The sequence below is a fragment of the Pteropus alecto genome, unplaced genomic scaffold (genome assembly GCF_000325575.1).
Source record: "Pteropus alecto unplaced genomic scaffold, ASM32557v1 scaffold7, whole genome shotgun sequence".
NCBI classification, from domain to species: domain Eukaryota; kingdom Metazoa; phylum Chordata; class Mammalia; order Chiroptera; family Pteropodidae; genus Pteropus; species Pteropus alecto.
Window position 1 is genome coordinate 26,537,474 of NW_006494614.1, and position 20,944 is coordinate 26,558,417.

Below are 20,944 nucleotides of genomic sequence, written 5' to 3' on the forward strand. Positions count from 1 at the left end.
AAAAAGAGAAAGAAAAAAAAGAGCAAAAATGAAGAAGTGAAGGGGCACTAGCTTCAGGCAGATATAAAATCACTATTGTTAAAAGTTTATCTCCATTCTGCAAAGAGTAATCAAGGCTTAAATGCAGAAAAACTCATTTTTACAAACACACACACACACACACACACAAGCAAGTTATTATTATGGAGAGTTTAACAATAACACATCCTCGACAATTCCATAGAGCCATATAATTAAAAATCTAGTGCTTATTAATCCCAGAAGTATTAAAATAAAAGAGGGATTATTGTGCATTAAACAGTAATTTCTCTATTAGACACACAGGGCAGAGACTCTCCTCATGAGAGGTTTCCTCTTTTTGTTTTAAAGCATCTGTCAAATGAACACTCTTGTTCACGTCATAATTTCTCTGGAGTGGCCACTGCAATTTTAGATTATCCTTTGAGGAATTATAACAATTAGAGAAATGTGTGTATGTATGTATATATTACAACATGAAAGAAGGCAAGTGTGGTGTCGAAGTCTTTGAGACTGAGAGGACCCCATGAAAACTTATGTAGGTACTTGTGTAATGCTGTGTCTTCAGAACCTGCCAAAGAGCAGTCAATCCCAAGGGAGGGCCTAACAAAAGTGTTTATAAGATTTTGAAAATTCAACTTCAGGAAAATTATGTCCAAGGAATACAGACTGATTTGACCATCTGAACTCATTGTTCATTTAAGTCATCTGGATGATGCCATTATAAAACCTATGCTTGTCTTCTCTCCCAGTAGACATCCTCTTATAGAATCACCAGAGGAAGTAATGTTAACAGAGATTTTCTCTCTCTCTAGATTATATTGGATCACATAATCAAAGAACTCTTACTTTTTTTTATTCTTAAAAGACAAAATAAACTTAGCATTTGGGAATTTAATAAAGGAAATTGAAGTTCAGACCTGATACCATGCCTGTGTCACTGTCACGTGCACTATTTTGTAGTGGGGGCATTTTAATTGGATCTTTACAGAATTTCGTGTTTATTCATGGTTGACCCTCTAAAAGACTACCAGACAATTTCATTGATCAAGAAAAATAATGCTTTTAGATTTATGCAGTTAAGGAAAACAATACCTTAACAGAATCTTACTAATGTTTCAGGAGGGAGAAGTTATGGGAAGATTTTAATACAGTAGAGGCTTGGTGGGTAGACGTGGGATGGGTTACTGGTAAGGATCAGTCAGAGTTTATGAATAAAGCTTTGTGCTGGTGGGCACAGCGTGATGAGAATCTTAAAGTGAATTAGATAAGCAAGTTGTTAGTCTTGGTAAATAACTTATTTTAGTTATTACCTCTTACCTCTTAGGTGCAAGTATTTTATGGAGCAATGAATAAGTTTCTTTTTTCTTTCTCTGTGTGTGTATGTGTTTGTGTTTTTAATATATTGCAGGAAGCAAGGTTCATTTTAGTTCTCATTATCAAGGACTAAAATTCCAAAAGTATCCTTTCATTTCTTTGTTAAACAAAAAAGTTTCCCTGCTGAAAGTTTGTTTTAAAAGAATGAGTTTATTGAGCTGTGTGTTGCCTAGAAAAAGGATGACGTTCCTGAGGCATTCAGTCTGATCCACTAGCAGCAGAGTTAATGGGGAAGACAATATGTCCACCCACCTGGAGTTGATGGCTCTCTTATAAACTATGTTTTGGGGAAGAAAGATGCAAGTTGTTTTCAAATAATTTACAGTGGCTATAGATAAGGAGAATGGGAAAAGGTAAAACAAGGACAGTTTTAGGATAAGTGTATAGTCCTAGAAAGTGCACAAAGAAATATTTTCTACTTTTGATTCATTATGGGAAACAGTTTAGAAAGTTCATACACAAGCAGGATGCGCTGGCATCTGGTAGTTGGCTACTTCTTTTTAAATAGCCATCTAGAAGTTGATTCAAAGCTCTAACACATATTCAGGAATGTGAGCAATCTTTCATTCGTTGTCCACAGCTATTAATTTGTTAATTACTCTTGTCTCTTTGTCTCATTCTCCAGCCTGCTGTAATTTATTTTAGGACAGCTCAGAATTTTTTTCTTGTCACTTTGTGTTAAAAGTCTCTCTTCAAGGTTCTTTTTAAATGCAAACATTTTTGAAAGAAAGGCACATAAATATAGTATATATATTTACAAAAAGGTTATAAGATTATATATTATTATGAGTTGCTAGGGATAGAGATTGCTTTTAAAACAACATAGAAGACAAAAAGGGACAATAAAAGTTGGAATGTGAAAGACCTTTATCAAATGTAACCTATTTCAGTATTTTGGCTAGATCCAAGCCAGTATAAATTTGGACTTTAGTTCATATCAATAATCAGTCATATACCCCATAATGATGTCTCGGTCAATGACAGATGTTGGTCCCATAGGTTATCATGGAGCTGAAAATTTCCTATCACCTAGTGAGTTACATTGTGGCCAGTGTAAAGTCTTAAGGAAACACATACTCATACTTATTATTGTGTTATATTTGCCTACAGTATTAACTATGTTAACATTCTGTACTTGTTTGTAGCTTAGGAGCTGTAGAAAAACAGAACTTGTCACCCCAAAATATGCCTCTTTGTCATAAGATAGTTTTAGAGTGGTTAATTCATGAAAACAGAAGATATAGGAGAAGCTCTGAAAATCAAGTAGAAGTTACTCTTTGTAAAAGACATTTATATTTGTAAGGAAAATCTCCATTTGTGTCTTTCTTGTTGTTCTGGAAAAGGGGAATGAACTTATCTCTAGAAATTTTTGTCAATACAGAAGACAAGAATTTAAATCTGCATAATAAACATTATTGTTCATCTTGCTTTTCCTGGTAATCTCCCATAACTGACTCTCCTCACCCCAGCACCTTCTTTTTTCTTCAAGCTGAAGATCATATTTATGGTGGTGGCTTTAGCCATTTTGGCAAATTATTTAGTTTTCCTGGGTCTCTCCCATTGATGTAGGAGGTGTATATGTTATTAAGCTTTTGTTTGTTTTTCTCCTGTTAATCTGTCTTTTAGTACAGGAGTATCTCAGTCAAGAGCCCAAAAGGATGTAGAGAAAATTACTTTTCCTCTCCCACAGAGCAATATAGCCTAGGTTAGTAGTAGACTATACCATCTAGGTTTTTGTGATGCGCTCCATAATGTTAACACAAGCAGGAAAATATTTTATGATGCATTTCTTAGAATATATACCTGTCATTAAGCAGCACGTGACAGTATTTTTATTCAGCTAAGAATATGATCAGGACATTCTTAATGTTTCTCTTGCTTTGAATAAACTTTACATAAGGTACTTTTTGGGACTGCAGACTCCTGAAATCTTTTTCCTTAAAGAATTTGCTTTAGAAAATTTACAACTGTAAGTATTTTTCTGCCTTTTTGAAATATATGCAAATCTCCTCTCAGCCTCTTGCCAGTTTTAGGATCCAAGGAATATCTTTCTCAAGGATCTGTGAATTATCTCTTTTAAGTACAAATATTGAAAGAAATAATACCCCTTTTTCCTAATCCCTGTGGAAGAGAAGGAACCTAACTTCATTGTGTTCCAGTTAGCAAAGACAGAAGGCCAACCCACAGAGCAATATCTATGCAAACTCAGGAATAATTCAATGTACCTTACATATCTCATTGATCAATTTCTTTCCTAATTTCCTCCAGTAGTTTTCCACTAGCTCATGACAGCAGTTAAAAATCCTCCAGGCTTTTGTTTCAGCAGAGTTAAGTTTTATCTCTCTTCTCTATAACAATAGTCTTGAATAGCCTTCCCCGACTTTTTAACTGCATCTGGTATAGTTTTTACTCTAATACTTTTCTAAGAATCTAGGTTTCTATATACCATCTCATGGGTAATTTGAAGTTTTGGAGTTTTATATTTTCTAGTTATACTAAAGGTGGGGAATACAAATATATATATACACACACACACACACATATATATATGTGTGTGTATATATATATATATATGATTTTTAAATATTGTATATTTGAACAATTGGCAAATTTTGAATAAAGTTTATAGGTTACAAAATATAGTATTATAGCAGTTAATTTCCTAACTGATAATTTTATTGAAGTAATTTAAGAGACTATTCTTGTTATTAAAAAAATTGCACGCTGAAGTAATTGGGGACAAAGTACATCACAATCACAAATTTCATAAAACAAAAATAACATGTATTCATATATATTTACATATATATGTAAATAATACAGACAAGAAGACAGTATCATAAAATGCAGATCATTGTTGTTTTCTGTATAAGTGCTTAAGTTTGTAGGACAATTATAGCGTTGCACCTTTAATTTAAGAGACTTTGTAACAAATACCTTCTGCATGCAGGAAATTATTACATGCTCAAATATTGAGAGATAAAGACTTTACTGAAGTACAAATACAACATACAGACACAGGTAGAGAAAGCTTATAGATTCAATTATAGTATTTTAGCCACAGATTAAGAGTAAATAGCAAAGAAGTGATCTGACCATGTCAAGGAACTGTTCTCCTTCATAAAAACCTTGACTTTTTTAATTGACTTGAGCACCCAAGGGCAAAATGGAAAAACAGATTCTCATCTGACTTTTACTCAACAGAGTCTAGATCTCTGTAAATCATTAATCTGTCACCATAGGATCAGATCAAGAAACCAAATTTCTGATCTTTATTGCCACTGATGGAAAATAACTTGCTGGTTATAAATAAACCAAAACCAAAAAGGAAGCATGAAAGTGCCGAGGAAAAAAATAAAAGAGTTATCAAAGTTCTATAGAAGTTTTGAATTTACTTTTGAGAGTGAGGAAAATATATGCCTAGTTTTAAGCTTTCCTCGAGAGATACATTTCTCTGGTGACAAATTTTACTTAATTCTTTCAGGTAAACCCATTGGGCATATGCGTGAAAGAGTTCTTCATAATAATTAAAATGATATATTTTTTAAAAGGTAAAATTTTATTTTTTTTAATTTAAAAAAAGTAAAATTATGACTTCCATGCAAATATAAATATGTGTTAAAGATTTTATTTAATTCATTTCTAATAATGGATATAGTAAAATATTACACTCAGTTCAAAGGAAATCCAAATAACTCACTCAAGAAGAAAAAACTATTTAGTGATAAAGGATACAGATTTTCCATGGATCTAGGTCTGAATATAATACTGTTTATACCCTATCAGTTAATATTTAAGCAACATCTATATAAATATGATTAAAATAAATTTTTAAAGTAATTTTTAAAAAATGGATGTTTATTCAGCTTTTTACAATATATGCATTTCTTTCATAATCTGTGTATAAACTGAGTATTACTGTTGACCATGATTTTGACATAAATCAAAACTGAATTTTACCTTTGCAAAAGAAACGCAAGAATTAAATACATAAAGAAAATAATTAAATTTAAACTTTGAAACAATTGTATAATTGTAGTATTTTATACACATTTAAAATTGTTCTTATTTCTTCTTTTGTTTTTATAGATGTGTACAAATGGATTCAGTTGTTTGATTGAGGAAGATAATAAAGAATATTTTTGTCTAAGTATTCCCAGAAGGCCTGGAAAAATGCATCTGGAAAATAAAACTGACTACCAAGGAAGTGGGTGTCAACATGAAGCAATTTATGAAGATGAATTTAATATATCCAGGTATTTATGCATCCTTTGAACAAAAATATCTAATTTATCAAAAAGTTATAATTTTACTGGGAAAACATAATTTAACTATTTTATAATATTAAATAATCACTTTTATTTAATATATTAGGATTTATATATCAAACGTATATACATATAGTTACAAATTATTATATAAGGTATATTGTAGTACATTATGAATGCTAATGTTAGCACACAAAGAAGAGAAAAGAATATAGACTTGTAAAGGAATAAGTTTTCTATATCGCACTAGAATTTAAGTTAGTATCTGTGGTAGATTAAATCTGTGGTAGATTCTGATATATTAAGATCTATATAGTAAGCCTCAGAGCAACTATTAAGAAAATAATTCAAATAACTCAAATAATACAGTAAAAATAGCAGTACAGGTATTAAAGTTTTGTTCTAAAAAATATTCACTTAATACAAAAGGATACGGTATCAGAAGAATAGAAGTATAAAAAAGGTGAGACGTGAGGAAAACAAAAAGGAGACTTGCAGACATAAATCCAACTATATCAATAATGATATTAAAATCCAATGGATTAAAAATTTAATTGAAAGGCAAAGATTTTCAGATAATTTCTGGATATAGACAAGTATATACCATCTATAGGTGACATGTTTTACATTTAAATGCACAATTAGGTTAAAGTAAATGATTGGGAAAAGATAGTCAAACAGCAATCATAGAAAGTTGGAGTATCTGTATTAATATCAATCGCAATAGACTTTAAAAGAAAAATTAATAACTAGAGAAAATGAATGTCATTTTATAATAATAAAAGAGCTAATCCATCAGAAGAGTGGCAATTATAATAAGAGATGAAATATTACCATTTGGGACAACATGGATGGACCTTGAGATAATCATGCTAAGTGAAATAAGCCAGACAGAAAAAGTTGAAAGTCACATGATATCACTTATATGTGGGATATCAACCTAAAGGCAACAAACAAACAAACAGAGACTCATAGACATTGACTATAGACTAGTGGTTACCAGACAGTAGTGGGGAAGGAGGGAGGAATGAGTTAGATGGGGTAAAAGAGATCAAATATGTAGTGACAGAAAGAAATCTAACTATAGGCAGTGAACACACAATGCAATATATGCCTTACAGTTGAATTGTACACCTGAAATTTACTGGATTTTGTTAACCAATGTCACCATAATAAAAAAACAAACAAACAAATAAATAAATAAATAAAAGAAAGTGTGGCAATTATAAACATATGCACCTAACAACAGAGACCCAAAGTACATGAAACAAAAACTGACAGCAATAAAGGAGAAAATAGCAATTCAACAATAACAGTCAGAAACTCCAATACTCCATTTCCAGTAGTGGATATAACACTTGGCAGAAGATTAACAAGTACATAGAAAATGTGAACAACACTATAAATTATCTAGAACCAACAGATAGCTATAGAACACTTCACTCAATAACATCCAAATAATGTTCTTCTCAAATGCACATGGAACCAAGGGAGACCAAATGCTCATAAAAGCTGCAATATATTTAAAACAAATTAAAAAATAAAAAGTATATTTTCTGACCACAATGGGATACGATTAAAAATCAAACACAATAGGCAATTTGATAAATTCACAAATATGTGGAAATTAAATAACCATTCACATAATCAATGAATCAGAAAGAAATTACAAAAGAAATTAGAAAATCATTTGAGATTAATTAAAATGAAGAGTCAACATGACAACATTCAGGAAATATAACTGATGCAGTGCTTAGAGTAAAATTATAGTTATTAATGCCTAGTTAAAAACAAAGAAAATCTCTATTCATATTCTAAACTTACATTTTAACACAATAGAACAAGGTAGGAAATTTAACCTAAAGCAGGCCGAAGGAAGGAAATCAAACCATACTATGAAATTAGAGTATAGATAAACAATAGAGAATATTGATAAAACCAAAAGTCTGTTCTTTGGAAGAAATAACGAAATAATTAGACCTGACCTATTCTAAGAACAACAGAGAGAAGAATCAAATTACTAAAAATAAGAATGAGAGAAGGGACATTATAACTGAAACTACATAAAGAAAAAGAATTATTAGGAAACACTATGGACAACTATATATCCAAATGTCTGGGTAACCATGATGAAATACAGATATTCCTAGAAAAATGGAAATAACTTAAACTCATGAAGAAACTGAAAATCTGAATACGTCTATTACAACTAAATATATTAAATGGTATTTAACTAATAGAAATTACTCACGAACTCTTCCAAAAATAAATGAGGAGAGAACATTTAACTCATTCTATGAGGCCCATATTACAATGATAATGAAACCAAAGACATAACACGAAAACTACAGACTAATGTAACATTAATCTGGACACAAAACTCCTCAATACTATTATAGAACGACAAACCAAGGAACATATAGAGAGGATTATGCACCATGACCATGTGGGATTTATCATAGGAATGATGTAAGTTTGCTTTAACATTTAAAATCAATGTGCAATGGGAGACCACCTAGGAAGACCAGGTGCATTAAGTGTAAAAAATAAATTAAAAAAAATAAGGAATTGTAAACTGACAAGGTCCTCGCAATCTGTGAGGTCAACCAAGGGTTGCCTTGCCTAAAAAAAATAAAGAAAATAATAATAATAAAAATAAATAAATAAAATAAAATCAATGTGCAATATACCATATTAATAGAATAAAAAAGCAAAAAGATAACACATGATAATTTTAACAGATATAGGGGGAGAAAGGCATTTAACAAAAGCCAAAACCCCTTTATAATAAAAACAATCAGCAAATTAAGAATACAATGGAACTTCCTTGATCTGACAAAGAATATCTACATTTAAAAAAGAGTAAAAAAAAAACTAGTCTTATATTTAATGATGAAATACTAATACATGCCACAATATGAAAGAACTTTGAAAACATAATGCTATGGGAAAGAAGTTAGTCACAAATGATACCGGTAGTAGAAGTCAATAAATATGTGTTTAATGAAACAATGATTGTTGGGATTTTTTAATTAAAATAATTAAAGATGATATAACTGCATAGTTCTGACTTTGTGTTTCTTTGTTTATGAAGGTTTTTCTTTGATATTCAGAAAATCTTGGAATTTTTGTGGTTAAAATTATTAATTAGTTTATAGCTCTTGACATTGTCTCATAATTAATACTAAAATAGAGCCTAGCAAAGTTTGCCAAGCCAAGTAGTCTAAATAAAATTAACAGTATTTCTCCATATCAGTCACAGTACCCAGAAATTATTATATATTGCCTGCTATAACAGCAAAAGATATGCAAAAATCTTAGAATTAATTTGCAAAAGATGCTCAAGTTCTCTATAAAAAACTTATTATACTATCAAATTAAAAAGAGAAAAAATAATAGATGTTCTGAACACATTAAAATATACTCCATAGATTTAGATATTATTTCTTAATTTGACCAAAAATCAATTTTTATCATTAATTCACACACTGAATGTTATACTAAAAATATTGCATGTTATTTCAGAAATGAACATGTTTTTAAAACTATATAAAACTGTTTTATAAATAGCTGTCATCCTTGATGAGGAAGAGTAACAGGATGGGACTTCACGTACCATCTAGTACAACTACTAAACCCATATGGTGCCACTGTAAAAATAGTTGGCCAACAGAGAGCTTCGAGAACAATCTATGTACATACAGGATCTTAATATATAAGAAATGTGCCCATAATTTAATGAGAGTATACAGGATTCTTTAGTAGATGATACTGGGAAAATGGCTCATTATGAGACCATAGATGAAACAAGATTACAACCTTACACTTTATATAAAAGTAAGCTTTAAATGTGTTCAGAGACCTAAAGTTAAAAGGTAAAATTACAATGTATGTAAAAGGAATGTAGAAAAAGATATTTGTGGTTGAAATAATGAAATTTTATGGCTAAACTCACAAAGTATAATTTATAAAGCAAAATAATGATAGTCCTGTAATTATATTAAATTTAACAATTTATTTCTAATGAGACACCAGCAATAACAATAATAATAATAATATTAACAAACAGTTTATAATTAATGCATACGCATTTTTCTTTTGAGATATACTATCTGTAAGTGGGGCTTAAAGCACATAATGTAAATGAAGTATTTTACAAAGTTTTGAATATTACCACATGTTTGCTCTAAAATGTTCAAAACATTTTCTCGGAATTTGAATAACCTTAATGAAGGAAGGGGGAAGAAATACCACCATCCATCTTTTTCATTCAGAACTTAGGAGAGTTTTTGGTAAGTGTGGATCATAATTTCTGAACACCAGGCCCAGACTGTGACATTTTCGTAGGTCCAGCCCTTTATGAAGCTTTCAATTTATGCTCAAGTCACCAATCCCTACTTGCTACCAGAAATATAAAATGAAATCTATTCATTTATACATTTATTAAACATTTGTTGAGTACTTTATAATTAGAAAATTCTGTAGAAGTGAGATCTGATTCCTGTCCCCTTGTAATGTACCACCCATAGGTAAATGAATATTCTCCTCAGAACACATCTCATGGTTATTTCATTTCATTTAGCAAGCAATGTTTTTTTTAATTACTAAAGTAACTATTTTTCATTTTCTAACTTTCTAAACATGAAAGTACTTTGTGTTATAGCATTGCATGTTCTGGCTTTTTTTCTGGAAACTAAATTAAACCTATTTCCTTTATAGGCTATTTTAGGAGTTTCACATTTCCACATAATGCTGAATATAACTAAAACACTATTTTCAGTTATAAGCAAAAGTTCTATTTCAAAGTGTAAAATCTAAAAGTCCATGATAAAATCAGGTATCGTTTCAAAACCAGTTTCTGTAGAGTTAAGAGGCTTGTATAAATACAGCTTTATGTGAATTTGCAGTAGAACTATAATATATTTTAATCAGATATTTCTTATTTATGAACCATGAAATCTAATGATTATTAATTTCTAAGACTATTGTAATTTCTGCCATGACATCAGTGACATTTTGTTTTACTAAGAAATTGAATTTCTTGTATTGTACATATTTTTAATTTTGGGCATACCATGAAAACTTTTCTGTCTCCCAGACAAAAGATTTTGTGTTATATTCTCTTTGAGAAAAAAAGAAAAAGGAAACCAGACTGCATATAAAGGTTGCTTATTGTATATATGTATGTATGATGTATGTATTTTTGTTTTTAGTTAGTTTGATACTACCAAGCCACATTTTCTCTAGTGGCCGGATCCCTTTATCATTGCATTTACATACATTGGTATATTATTTTTCCCCTTTATTGTGTCATGGAAAATGAAATAACTTTGCTTCCTTAAGTCTTATAATACAATAATATAGAGGTCATTAATTCATTTAAGAAATTCTAAAGTAGATATTGTAATGTCCATATGCATGCCAAAAATTAATTATAATAAACTTCATTAAAATTAGCAGTTTTGTATAATTGTTTTAACTATAGTATGAGTTAAAACTTAGCTAATGTAGTAATCATTTCTCAAAATATACCTATATCAAACCTTAAATATACATGATTTTTATTTGCCAGTCATATCTCATTAAAGCTGGAAAATTAATTTAAAAAATAATAAAAAGTAAAATAAAACAGCTAATGTATACACAATTGTATCTCATGTTATCTTTTTGTTTTTTTCTTTTGGATGCAAACCAGTACATGTGTTATGCATATAAAGTGAAAGTTTGACAATATTATAGCTTCAGGTTCTATAACTTTTTGTGCTTTAATTTCCTATCAAACAAAAATATTGTGCATGTTATGTGATTTTATGTACCTGGGCCATATTTTAATTTTACCTGATAATATCTAAAAAGCTTTTTATAAATCTAATCTTTTTGCATTGCTTTTCAAATTATCTTTGAAGACTTGAAATTTCATGTAGCTGTTTATTCAGAACTTTTAATATGACCTCTCTCTGGAGCAAAGCTCAATTTTAAAATAAATTTGGTGATTACATAGTCAAACAATATTAATGGAGCTTCTACTTTTTACAAGACATATGGATTATAATCTTAAGACTTAGGGCAATAAATGTTTAATTTCTTCTATCCCTAGAATATTTCTCTATTAAAAATCTAAATGATGAAAAAAAGATAAAATCACAATATTTAAAAATTAGACCATATTCTTAACTTAGACTTTCACCTAATATGTTAGTTTTGTTCTTTCAATCATCTTTTCCTTATTTCAAATTTAACTACAATTCAAATTGATTTATTTAATAATGAATGTAGTAATATGTTAATTAAGTCTTTGGGTCCAATTTATTTTCTCAAAGTTCTAGGAAATTATAAGAATATTTAAAAATTTTTAATAATCTATGTGGACCACTATAATTTTGACTCTTTAAATAAAATTGATGTACTTGTCACTGAATACCTTTCAATGTAATAGCAATTTATCTTTGCATTAGATATCCATATACACATATGTATATCAGCATTTACGTGCATATTATTAATTATGATGAAAAATGCTTGACATACTGGAATATAATTGGTTAAAAGGTGATGAGTGCTTCAGTAAACTGAAGAAAGTTATTTTAGGTCGGTGGTTTTCAAAGAAATGGTGTTGCATTCTAGGGATATTTTGGAAATTTCTAGGGTCATTCATATATTTGGTATAACTGACTGAAACAGTTGGCATTTAGCAGTTGAGTTGTAGATGATGAACGTTGTAAATCCTTCAATTACACAGAGTAATTTTAAGAACAACAACAAAGTGTTACAAGGTTTGTACAATTTCCAAAAGTCTCAAAATACATTAACGTGAATATAAAACCTTTTTATAAATATGAGCCAAGAACTTACTTCATTTTAAATTTGACATAAAATATTTTCATAATAATTTAATAATCTTTTTTTAGAAATGAAAATTTCATGTTAATTAAGGAAATATTATGTTTTATTCAGAAATTTATTAGAATGTGTTAACCATATTAGAAAATCATATCATCCTATTTGAATTTCTAACACCAAACTACTATCATTAGTCTCCATTTATAGCTGCCACATCCATGGTAATCCTTGATATGAATACAAAGGGCTAAGCACATCAATGGATCCTCTAGTTCAGTCATTCCTATAAAGGATGTATTTTTATACATAAATACATTTAATTATAAATTAGTGTCTTTTTATATCTTATATTAGAGTTAGGGCATTTTCTTGATTTTGAATTATGGTTATATCTAGAAATTCTATTATACAAAATAAAGAGATTACCATAAAAACCAGAAATATATTATAAAAAGAAATTATTAATCTGATTTGCTATAGAGTATTTTTGAGAGATGTTAAGGAATTGAATACTGGAGGATATGAAGGCAATATTTAAAAGACAGAAATAAGAGATCTGATTTTCTCAAGCATGGGGATGTAAGCAAGTTGCTTGTCCATTTTACGCCTGCTACCCAGATATTGATAATGACTTATATTTCCAATTGATTAGTAGACTTATGGATTTATATGTATAATAAATTTCTCAAATTTGTTATGGCCAAATGTAGTGTCCTAGTTTCTACCCAGAATTTTCTCCTGCCAAGTCTTTATTGGTGTAAAGGGTACTACAGCCCCAGACTACTAAGAACTAAAGGAGTCATTCTAAATTAATTTCTTCTCTTACCTCCTATAATTAATCTATTAATAAATATTGCAGATTAGTTTTACAAAATGTATTCTGAGATGAGAAAAAAATCACGCCTCATCATCTACAAGGTTCCTACTTTTGATCATGTATTTCTAGATTTTTGCATTATTTCCTGGTTTATTTATCTTTCATTCAATTAACAATTAATTTGAAAAGAAATAAATAATGGATAGGCCTTGAATTTCACAAGATATCTTGTCCATTTCAGACAGTTTTTTTTTTTTTATTTTTATTTTCTTGGAATAACGAATAGCATTATGACTAAATTGGTATGGTTGAAGCACACAACTATATAAATATCTTGACAACATACATAGGATACCATGTAATACATTGTCCCAACCCAAATACTTTTAAAGTGAATTAGCACTAGTTATAATTAATCTACAGAATGTGGTTAAACAAGGCATGGCATGGGCAGACCTATATGCCATGTGACAGTTGTTTAGAGTTTACCTAGAGTTTAGTTTCCTTTGTTTGCTTTGAGGGCAGGGCCAATGAGAGGTCATTGAAGTGAAGTAACTGCACTCTACGACTTTATTTCACGTAAACATATGCACCTTTGATATGGCTGGCACTTGATGTATCTGCTCAATAATGAATAAATTTAATCCTCTTCTGTGAAATAGATGTAGTACTAATTATTTTACAGAGGAGAAAACTAGGGCACAGATAAACTTATTTATAAAATAAGTTAGAGAAGAAGAATTAGAACAAGGTTCTCTCTCCAAGGCCAGCACTTTGAATATATAAAAGCATCGACTGTACTGCCTGCCATTAACAATCTCAGTGATCCCAGGCAAATTGCATTAAATGGCTAAGTTTTTCACAACTACAAGAAGAAAGGTTTGAATTAAATGACCTTTAACATTTTAGCTGGCTACAAACACCTACCATAATATAAATTTATGAGTATAATGATTTAGGTTCAGTAGGTTAATTTTTATTAATAATAACAAGCAAAGTGATTTGACATTGCTCTTCTCAACACATTGACATGTTTATATGATTATCTTAAGTGCCCTTTGAATAGTTGGCAAAGGGTCCTTGAAAAATCACCTTATTTTAGAAAATTAAAAACTAAGATTTAGTTTTTTTCTCACCTTATGCTTTTTCTTATGCTTTATAGGCATGTATATGTAATAATCAAAGGAATAAATGTGGGTATATTCTATAATATATAATCATATTAAAATGGCTCATAATCCACATTACCTAAGGTGGTACCTAGCATATAGAGAAGACCCAAGAATGTTTGTTCGATGTATTTAATAAATAACTGAGGTACTGAAATGATGTGTGTGCACAAAATGAAGAAAACACAGGCTAAAAACCAATGCCTGTTTAACTCCAGAAAAATATTTCTTCTTTGCTGATAGCCAATCTGGCTTTCACCATTAAACCTGCAAATATTTCAAATACAGTTACATGAAACACTATATTTCACAATTATCTTGAAATAGAGAAAAATACATTAAAAACTACTAGAAAATATTACCTAAATTAAAATGTCTATAGGAATTAATTTTCTGTGTATAATATTAAAGCAAAGTCTCTTAAGTATTTTCAAATTCATTGAAATTGATACTTCAAAATTTAAATAAAGATGACTCTACAGATTGCATTCATGTACTCAAGAATAAATATTTAAAAATTCAAAGTAATATAGCTTTTTAAAAGATTGTCTAAAAAATTTTGGCATTGTCTTTCATCTATATCTTAGATGAATAATTTCATTGAGTGAAAAATGGAGTTTAAGTAATTTGATATATGTAATAATATGCACACATAGAGAGATTACATACATAACAGTGCCCCTACCTCATCGTCACAGCATGTCAGATTAGGTTAATTTCCTTTGTTAAGAATTCCCAGAATATTTGTACTTAATTCAGCTTCAGAGATTATTACATTCTACTACTTATCACTTTCCCCCACCTTGCAGATTCTAAGTGTCTTTTCAGCACATCATTTGTTTATTCAATCATTATTTATTGAACACGTTTTATTGGGTCTCTCTGTATATTAGGCGCTAGAATATACTTGCATATATGCTAGGTGATATGGATTCTGTGAGCGTAAGACAACCATAATTCCTACCTTCTGAGCATTTACATTATAGCCTGTTGAAGAACTGAGCATTATGTTTGTTACATTAAGAAGAGGGTACATTTCTTGAGACAAAGCCAGAGATTTACCTCAGTATCAATTCATTTAGGTCAAAGCCAGTCACATAGAAAATACAAATATATATTTATGGGATGAATATAGCAGTGAATGAATGAATGGATACTATCAATAGGACCTATTATTAATTAAAAGCCCATTTTTCTTAGGCATGAGATTAGGTATTTCAAACTTGTTTTGTGCAAGTCTCAGCCTATCAATAGCAATACTATTGGCGAGGAATGCCTGAAGCACTCACTTACGGGCTAGGAATGTCTGGGGTACTCACTTGGGCCTCTACTAAGTTTGGGGAGTCCCCATAGACGTTTCTCCCACCAAAGCCCATATTGCAGCAGGACTGGCCCTTGAGGTTCTTATAATGATTGTAAGACACATCTCAGCAACAATAATCAGGGAACTTTGAAAAAGCAAGTTTTAATACCACAAAGTCTGGAGAAAACATGGCATGCCATGGGTAAGGGGGTAAGGGGATAAGGGGTTGGGCACACAGCAAGGTTGCATCTTAGGTAAAGAGAGAATAGACATGGGCTTCTAACTTTATTGGGGTTGATGGTGAGGTGCGGTACCTAGGGTTATACAGGTTCACTCTTTTTGCGAATTTAATATATAAGCAGTATTTTAAATGTGGAAAGAAAAACAGGGTCTAAAAAAGGTGAGTTATCTCAGCCAACCAAGTCTTTCTAGAAAGGGGAAAGCCATGGGTTAGGTAGCTTGGCTTTTAATCTAGTTATGTGTCTAGAAATGTGTTTATTCGAGATAAGTGTCATTGAATTAGATGCATTGGCAATATAAAGTTTAAAGTCAGGCAATTTTTATTACAACAACAAAAAATTGTCAGGTACTCACTACAAAACTTTACTGCATATTTTCACAAAAAATCCTGAAACACTCACGCCATGTCATTTAGACTGAAAAGGTTAATGATACTATCCTTGGTTTCACAGCAATTAAGTAGCAGAACCTGTATTCGAATCTACGTCTGTCTGTAGCTAAAGTTATTTTCACTTCACTGATCATTATGCACAATAAAGCAAAATTAAGTTTTGCAAAGTATGAACTTTTCTACAAGCATATTTTAAAAGAGCACCTCACAACCATCTTTATATTTCTTATTCTATATTTTTAAGTACATATGCAATAAATATTTAAATATGTTCAATTATATGACTTTTTTTTTTTTTTGCATGTTTCAGATGCAGCTGTTCTCTTGGTTATATTGACAGATTTTGTATTCTCCATGCTAAAGATTGCTTAGAAAACCAGAGTACATCCGTGCATGGCCTCTCCCTGGTCCATTTGCACAATTGTAACTGTAGCTGTCTGCAAAGATATAAAAGAAACATCCGTGAAACAGAAACTGAAGATTATAAATCTGTGCCCTGCAAAAATGGAGCCACCAGTATCCATTTAAGCGGCCATTTCTTCTGCATCCATGTCGCAGGATTTACAGGCAAGTATTTCCTGAGAAACCAAGTTCTTTAGTGGAAATGTTAATACATTTATTTAACGTATCTCAAATGTGTCTAATGATTGATATTGTAGCCTGCTTTCTCACTTGGCATAGTAAAAATATCTTCACTTGGAATAATAGGATTGCTTCTTTGGGCAATTACATTGCTGACTATACAGCCTTGGCTCATGCAAATGGGGCTAAAAAGGCCAGGCTGAATCATTGAGAATATGATGCATATGTCAAAGGTCTGAAAAGAAAAACAGGCAGCCATAACCTCCCAATAATTTTGCCTAACAGTGTCAGTACTGCCCTTCAACCTCCTCTTTAGCTGCCTAAGCACATTGAGTGCCAATTTTTTCTAGTTTAAAAATAAAACTTGGGCTTAGTGCTTTCTATGTCAGTTTTATTCCCCAGCATTAATAAGAATAAAAATTAAAAAAAAAACAAAACATAAAATCATAAACTTACTCTATCCTGTTATATTATAGAGGATGAGATGCACCATGGCTATGTTATAATAAAGCAGCTTCTTAATAAAATAAATTAAGCATTTACATTTGCTACTTGAAATTGTATACATTGTCTTACATTGAAGTGACTGTACATAATAATTTCAAAACTTCTTTATTATAATTGCCTTGTAAAAATCAGCACATATGCCACACACACAAAAAATATTGTCACTTTTAAATCACATCTAACTTTCAGTAAAATAAAGAAAAAAATGTTTGATATTTCATTTTATTGAATGCACCCAACTCTAAAAGTTATTTGGATTTCCATCTTAAAATGAAGATTATTTTTCCTATTTGATACTTAAAGTAATATGATGAAAGTTTTGGAAGCAATTTAAAAAGATAAGTTCCAAAAATGGAAATGGTGATATCATTGGAATAAATTCAGATTAGCTTTTTTAAGATGAAAATATATTTGAGAGCATAAATTCTGGTAAGCTTGCTAAAAAGTTGGTCCTTTTAATTCACATGTCACCTTTAAAACATGTTCTTAGTAAAAATAAAATAGCATCAAATGTGCTGGCATTATTAAAATGTAAGTATCTGCCTTAGGGGGAAAATTACATATATAAACACCATTTTTATAGCATAGGATATCCTCCAAAATTCAGTGAACATGTAACATTAAGCATCAGTTATATATAAAATAAAGTAAATGAAATTTAACTTAATACCGTTACTAAGAGAAAACGTCATTTGATGTTTGCATTGACTATGCTTAAGTATATGTACACATGTATAATTAGCGAACAGTCTATCATTTTATATGTCGAAACTGTATATCGGTTAAACATTATATGATTATTAAATGCACATTTATACGCTTTTCATATAGTTAAATTACACATATACGTAATGCTTACCTTTGGTTTATAGTAGAAAATTGGTATGAGTGACTTTCCAGCTGGGAATAGAAAATATTCTAGTTACTCTTCTTTTACTTTTCAAATTACTCTTCTTTTACTTTTCAAATTAATCCCAATTTAGGATTTACCAGCCTATATTATCAGGAAGGCCTGTATCTTCTATGAGGTATATTTCCGCTGAATTGCAAAGAACTTTGTGGATTTTCTTCAACATATTCATTCCTACTGCTAAACCCTTCACACAGTAAAATGTAAAAGAACTGATCAGTCTAAATTTTCTCAAAGATGCAGAGTTAATTCCACTTTGGCAGCATATGTTGGGTGTAATTTAAAACTGATGTTCCTGTTCCTCTTTCTGCTATCTTTTCTCTCCTTCTACCAGATTTCTCCCTCTCCATCAGTTTTTATTTCCTTCATCTGGATTCTTCCACTCTGTCATTTCTCTTCCACCTGGTTTTTCTCTTCCCTTCAGTTGGTTTACCACTTTTTTTCATTTCTGCATTCCATCCGATTTCTATCCAGCTCTCTTCCCTCCCCTCATTCTGGTTTCTCATCTAACTATGAGCTAAATGTGCTTTCTACAGAGATTGGTAAGGTGTTACCATGTCTTTCATATCAGGTATAATCACTTTTTTTTTTTTTTTTTAATGCACATCATGTTTTGGAGGACTTTTAGCCTTGCAATCAAATTTCCAGGTTAAATGTGGTTTCTGTGTCTCTAGTCCAGAGGATCACAAACTTTAGTACTCATGAGAATCACCTGGAGGTCTTGTTAACACAGCTTGTTGGCTCCACCTCCAGTATTTCTCCTTCAATAGTTCTAAGGCCCAGTAGGTCTGGCTGATGCTGATACTGCTGGTTCGTGAACCATACTTTGAGAACCACTCTTCTAACTCATTAAATTATGTTAATGAAAACAGTATGTTTGTATGGATACTAAAATGTAAAGTTCAACTTCAAGTATGAACTACCACGCACACGGCATGAGGAACCCACCTGGTCTAACCTCTTCTAGAGACCACTAACCCCGAGAGTAAGAAGGTGATGCCATTATATGGTAAGACTATATCCTTGGGTGGATTCGCATATGATTTAAATTTGATTTTAATGTTATTATCTGAAATTCCCCAAGGATTTTAATAATCTGGGACTATTTCAATGGATGTTTTCAGGCTAGCTTTTCTGCAATTTCCGTGTTATCTGTGTCTATGATATCTTAGCAGTGAATTAAAATGTTATTGTTAATTTTTTTTCCCTTTTTTGACACTTTCAACACTGCGTCACTAAAATTTTTTACAAAGTAGGAGCACTAAGCTAGTAGACTCAATTATTATATAGAATGATCTTGGTCTTTATTTTAGATATTTTGAGTTTCTCATGCTCTTTGGGTTGAGTAACCACATTCACCTCTTTCTCTTCTTACAGTTGTCTTGATAACTGGAAGAGGCTGGGAAAGTTCCCTTTGACCAGCAGGGGGTCCAAGTTGTTTTACACAATTAGGCCCAGCTTTACCCTATTTGAAATGTACCTGAGCTAAGTTTCCTTGAGCTAACCCTGTCTTCTTTTCAACTGATTTCCATAATGAGAACTCCTGTCTTAAAGCAGACTCTTTTTCTGATATGTTCTTTTATATTGTAAATTTGACTTGCACAACTCAGTGGTTCTTTACTCTCCCAGATGCCAGCTAGACAACTTTCTATTCTTTTTTTTTAAGATCTAAGTTACCTTGGCAATAAAAACACTTTCAAATTCCATGCATCTAAATTTTTCACAGACCACCTTTTCTTTCCTTTATCTGTTAACTTCTACTCCTGCAGAGATTCAGTAACATGTCTCAACCAGATTTATGCTTCATCTGGTACCCAGGTCCCTTTATACACTGTCAAATAGTGATGCCTAATTACCACTGTTCTAATATATTGTCTGATTTCTCAGATGTTATTCCTAGTATGAGGTAGTATAACGACTCTTTGTACCTCAGGACTTTGGTTCTGTTGGATGTCGTGAGTCTGTTCTGTGTGATGAAGCTCATCAGGGTCCACAGGAAACCCACTTCATTCCTCATTGTTTTTCTATTAAACCTAGAACCCAATGATATTTTTTGTCTCCTTTTAATCTTAGTTAATTACTTTTGTTATTTAATAATAAAAAGTTTGTCTTATAATTTATATTCATATAAAATAAACATTTTCCCATTTAATATCTATTTCTAGGACATGAGTTTATCTGATATTACGTTTTCCTTTAATTTTTATTTGGAGATTTTAGTCCTTTTATATTTAGCATAATTGTCTTTTATTTGAATTTAAATATATCCCTACACTATTTGCTTTCCATTTATTTCATCTGTTCTATTTTGCTTCTTTCTTATTTTCTTTTGGATAGATTAAGGATTTTGTCATTTCATTTCCCCTCTATTAAGTTACTTACACATTTACTATTCCTTAAGTGCTTACCCTACAGATTACATTTGTAATCATTTTATCGTATTTCAATAAAAATTGATATGCGTACCACATTCTAGACAAATGTACCTGACTTAAACACTTTAACCACATATAACCTCCTCT

At 30.7% G+C, this 20,944-nt stretch overlaps 1 protein-coding gene across 1 annotated transcript in view; it reads left to right on the forward strand.

Annotated features, from left to right (window-relative positions):
* Positions 1–5,670, forward strand: part of EYS (eyes shut homolog (Drosophila)) — a 138,240-nt gene extending 132,570 nt beyond the window's left edge. Inside the window, exon 8 of the mRNA XM_006926410.1 lies at positions 5,485–5,670. Coding sequence (XP_006926472.1) covers positions 5,485–5,670 — 186 coding nt within the window. The remainder of the gene's footprint in view (positions 1–5,484) is intronic.
* Positions 5,671–20,944: the final 15,274 nt, after the last annotated feature.